The sequence below is a fragment of the Otolemur garnettii genome, unplaced genomic scaffold, assembly GCF_000181295.1.
Source record: "Otolemur garnettii isolate 467f Iridium unplaced genomic scaffold, OtoGar3 scaffold00003, whole genome shotgun sequence".
NCBI lineage: Eukaryota > Metazoa > Chordata > Mammalia > Primates > Galagidae > Otolemur > Otolemur garnettii.
In genome coordinates, this window is record NW_003852398.1 from 30,114,203 (window position 1) to 30,117,557 (window position 3,355).

General features: G+C 38.7%; 1 protein-coding gene across 1 annotated transcript in view; it reads left to right on the forward strand.

Annotated features, from left to right (window-relative positions):
* Positions 1 to 3,355, forward strand: part of LARS (leucyl-tRNA synthetase) — a 53,530-nt gene that overhangs the window by 21,261 nt on the left and 28,914 nt on the right. The window contains exons 11-15 of the mRNA XM_023515622.1: positions 1,150 to 1,235; positions 1,324 to 1,389; positions 1,487 to 1,569; positions 2,319 to 2,457; positions 3,075 to 3,287. Of these exons, the coding sequence (XP_023371390.1) occupies positions 1,150 to 1,235; positions 1,324 to 1,389; positions 1,487 to 1,569; positions 2,319 to 2,457; positions 3,075 to 3,287 (587 nt within the window). The remainder of the gene's footprint in view (positions 1 to 1,149; positions 1,236 to 1,323; positions 1,390 to 1,486; positions 1,570 to 2,318; positions 2,458 to 3,074; positions 3,288 to 3,355) is intronic.

Genomic DNA, 3,355 nt, shown 5'->3' on the forward strand with positions numbered 1-3,355 from the left:
GCCTGTAGTCCCAGCTACTCGGGAGGCTGAGGCAAGAGAATCGCCTAAGCCCAAGAGCTGGAGGTTGCTGTGAGCTGTGACGCCATGGCACTCTATTGAGGGCAATAATGTGAGACCCTGTCTCTAAAAAAGAAAAAAATTCTAGGGCCTGGTGCGGTGGCTCACGCCTATAATCTTAGCACTCTGGGAAGCTGAGGTGGGTGGATTGGTTGAGTTTAGGAGTTGGAGATCAGCCTAAGCAAGAGTGAGACCCTATCTCTACTTAAAATGAAAAACTGAGGCAAGAGGATCACTTGAGCCCAAGAGTTTTAAGTTTGCTATGAATCCCAATGCCATGGCCCTCTACCGAGGGGGAAAAAGTGAGACTCTGTCTCAAAAAAAAAAAAAAAATTATTCTAGCCCATGTTTGGTACCATACATTAATAGATATTTATATTTGGTAAAAATTCAAGTTTATGGTAAGTTTTCTAGAGGGACTTTTATGTATCTATTTTTTTAAGTGGGTCAGTGCATTCAATTTTTTGTTTTCGTTTTATTTTTATTATAATAAGGATAAAAAGCTGACATAGGAAATGTGACATTCAAACTATAGGACCAGAAACTCCTAAACATCTTCCATTTTCCACTGAAAAGGAATAATCTGTTATAGCTAGGGAAAGTGATCCACTTGAAGATGCATGCCTTTTCTTTTCTTTCTTTTTTTTTTTTTTTTTTGGTAGAGACAGAGTCCCTTAGTAGAGTGCCATGGTGTCACACAGCTCACAGCAACCTCCAACTCCTGGGTTTAGGCGATTCTCTTGCCTCAGCTTCCCGCGTAGCTGAGACTACAGGTGCCCACCACAAAGCCCAGTTATTTTTTTGTTACAGGTTGGCCGGGGCCGGGTTTGAACCCGCCACGCTTGGTTTATGGGGCCGGCACCCTGCCCACTGAGCCACAGGTGCCACTTGTGCATACCTTTTCAAAAGCAAGTGTTGTATAGAAGGAAAGGCAGATAAACTTGACCCCTGAAAGAAGGAAGAATCAGTAAGGAAAATGTGGAACTTTTGTTATTTCTGGTACAGCATATTTTAAAAAGTTGTTTGTTATCTTTGAGGAATGTAGCTTGATCTGATACAGTGTCTAATGTATTTTTATTTACCTTCATTTAGGGAGATGCATTTATTTACATGGAACCAGAGAAGCAAGTGATGTCCAGGTCTTCAGATGAATGTGTTGTGGCTCTATGTGACCAGTGGTTAGTCTCTCTTATAGCAAGAAAATTCTCTTAGTCACTTTGCTCATCTCTGACATAAAAAAAAGAAAACCAATTTGTCTACTCACAGGTACTTGGATTATGGAGAAGAGAATTGGAAAAAACAGACAACTCAGTGCTTGAAGAACCTAGAAACGTAAGATGCAAGAAAGTGATGAGGGAGGGGAAAAGAGTTGAGAAACATGATAACAATAAAGGTGAATAGAAGTATTTTGTCTTTTGCTCTTTTCTAGATTCTGTGAGGAGACCAGGAGAAATTTTGAAGCTACTTTGGATTGGCTGCAAGAACATGCGTGCTCAAGAAGTTATGGTCTAGGTCAGTGGTTCTCAACCTTCTTAATGCCTCCTAATGCCGCAACCCTTTAATACAGTTCCTCTTGTTGTGGTGACCCCCAACCATAAAATTATTTTCATTGCTGCTTCATAACTGTAATTTTGCTCCTGTTATGAATCATAATGTAAATATCTGATATGCAGAATATATTTTCATTGTTACAAAGGGGTCACAATCCACAGGTTGATAACCACTGGTCTAGGTAAAAAAGCTTCAGATTTTTCTGTTTGGATACCTTTGCTGATTACATAGCAAATATACATTCTTAACTTTTTACTTTCTCTCTTTTAATGTTCTTGAATTGAAAGCAAGAGGTTTTTGTTAGAGGGCAAAGAAAACTAGGATGTGGTCCCTTACCATCTACCTGGAGGTAGAAATATGTCCTTTCTAACCCGTAGCTTTTATGGTGTGACGTTTTATAGAGAGACTCTAAACATCACCCATTTTGTTATTTTATCTAACATTTAACTTTTATTACTTATTCAAGTAGAATTTAAGAACTTCCTAAATAAGTCATTTTGTAAATACTATAGTCGTCTTCTTAAAAATGTAGATTTGGGCTGGCTGGTTGGCTCACACTTGTAGTCCTAGCACTTTGGGACTCTGAGGTGAGGGGATTGCTGGAGTCAAGGTGTTCAAGGCTGCAGTAAGCTATGATTGCACCAGTGGATTCTATAGATGAAGTGTCTCTTGATTGCTCATACATTAATTTTCTTCTTTTTATTTTGCAGGAACTCGCTTGCCTTGGGATGAGCAGTGGCTGATTGAATCACTCTCTGATTCCACTATTTACATGGCATTTTATACAGTTGCACACCTGTTGCAGGGGGGTAACTTGCGTGGGCAGGGAGAATCTCCACTGGGTATCAGGTTGGTAAACAGATAAAGGAAAGGAGTGTAATTTTGTTTGCAGGAGTTGAGGCCAGGCATGATGGCTCATGCCTATAATCCTAGCACTTTGGGAGGCCAAGGAGGGAGGCTTGCTTGAGGCTAAGAGTTCAAAAATAGCCTGGGTAATATAATGAGACCTCATGTCTACAAAAAAATTTTTAAAAATTAGCTGGGCATGGTGGTGTGCTCCTGTAGTCTCAGTTACTTGGGACCTGAGGTAATTGGAGATTATGGTGAGCTGTGGATGGTCGCATTGCACTCCAACGTAGACGACAGAGTGACACCATGTCTCAGAAAAGGGGGGCTTGTGATTTTTCACTTATATATTAAAATGTTCCTTTTATTATACTTAGTTTTCATAAGAATTCATTTAGCAAAATTTTGTCATAATGGTTTTGCTTTTTTACTATTGAATTGAGAAAAATTAATGAATAGCCCCTCCCCTATTACCATCATCTTTTTTTTATTCCTATGGGAGGCTGTAGTCTTCATTTGTTATTCTTAACTACATAAAGAGATTCCTAATTTATGATGAAAGCATTGATTCTTTCAAATAAATTGTATATATACAATAGTTTGTTTCATTTCTAATACAGACCACAACAGATGACCAAGGAAGTTTGGGATTATGTTTTCTTCAAAGAAGCTCCATTTCCCAAGACTCAGATCTCAAAGGAAAAATTAGATCAGTTAAAGCGGGAGTTTGAGTTCTGGTATCCTGTGGATCTTCGAGCATCTGGCAAGGATCTTATTCCAAATCATCTTTCATATTACCTTTATAATCATGTGGCTATGTGGCCGGAACAAAGGTGAATGCTAAAATAGATGTGGACTAGATTTATTGATTGTCAACATGGTATCTTTTTTTTTTTTTTTT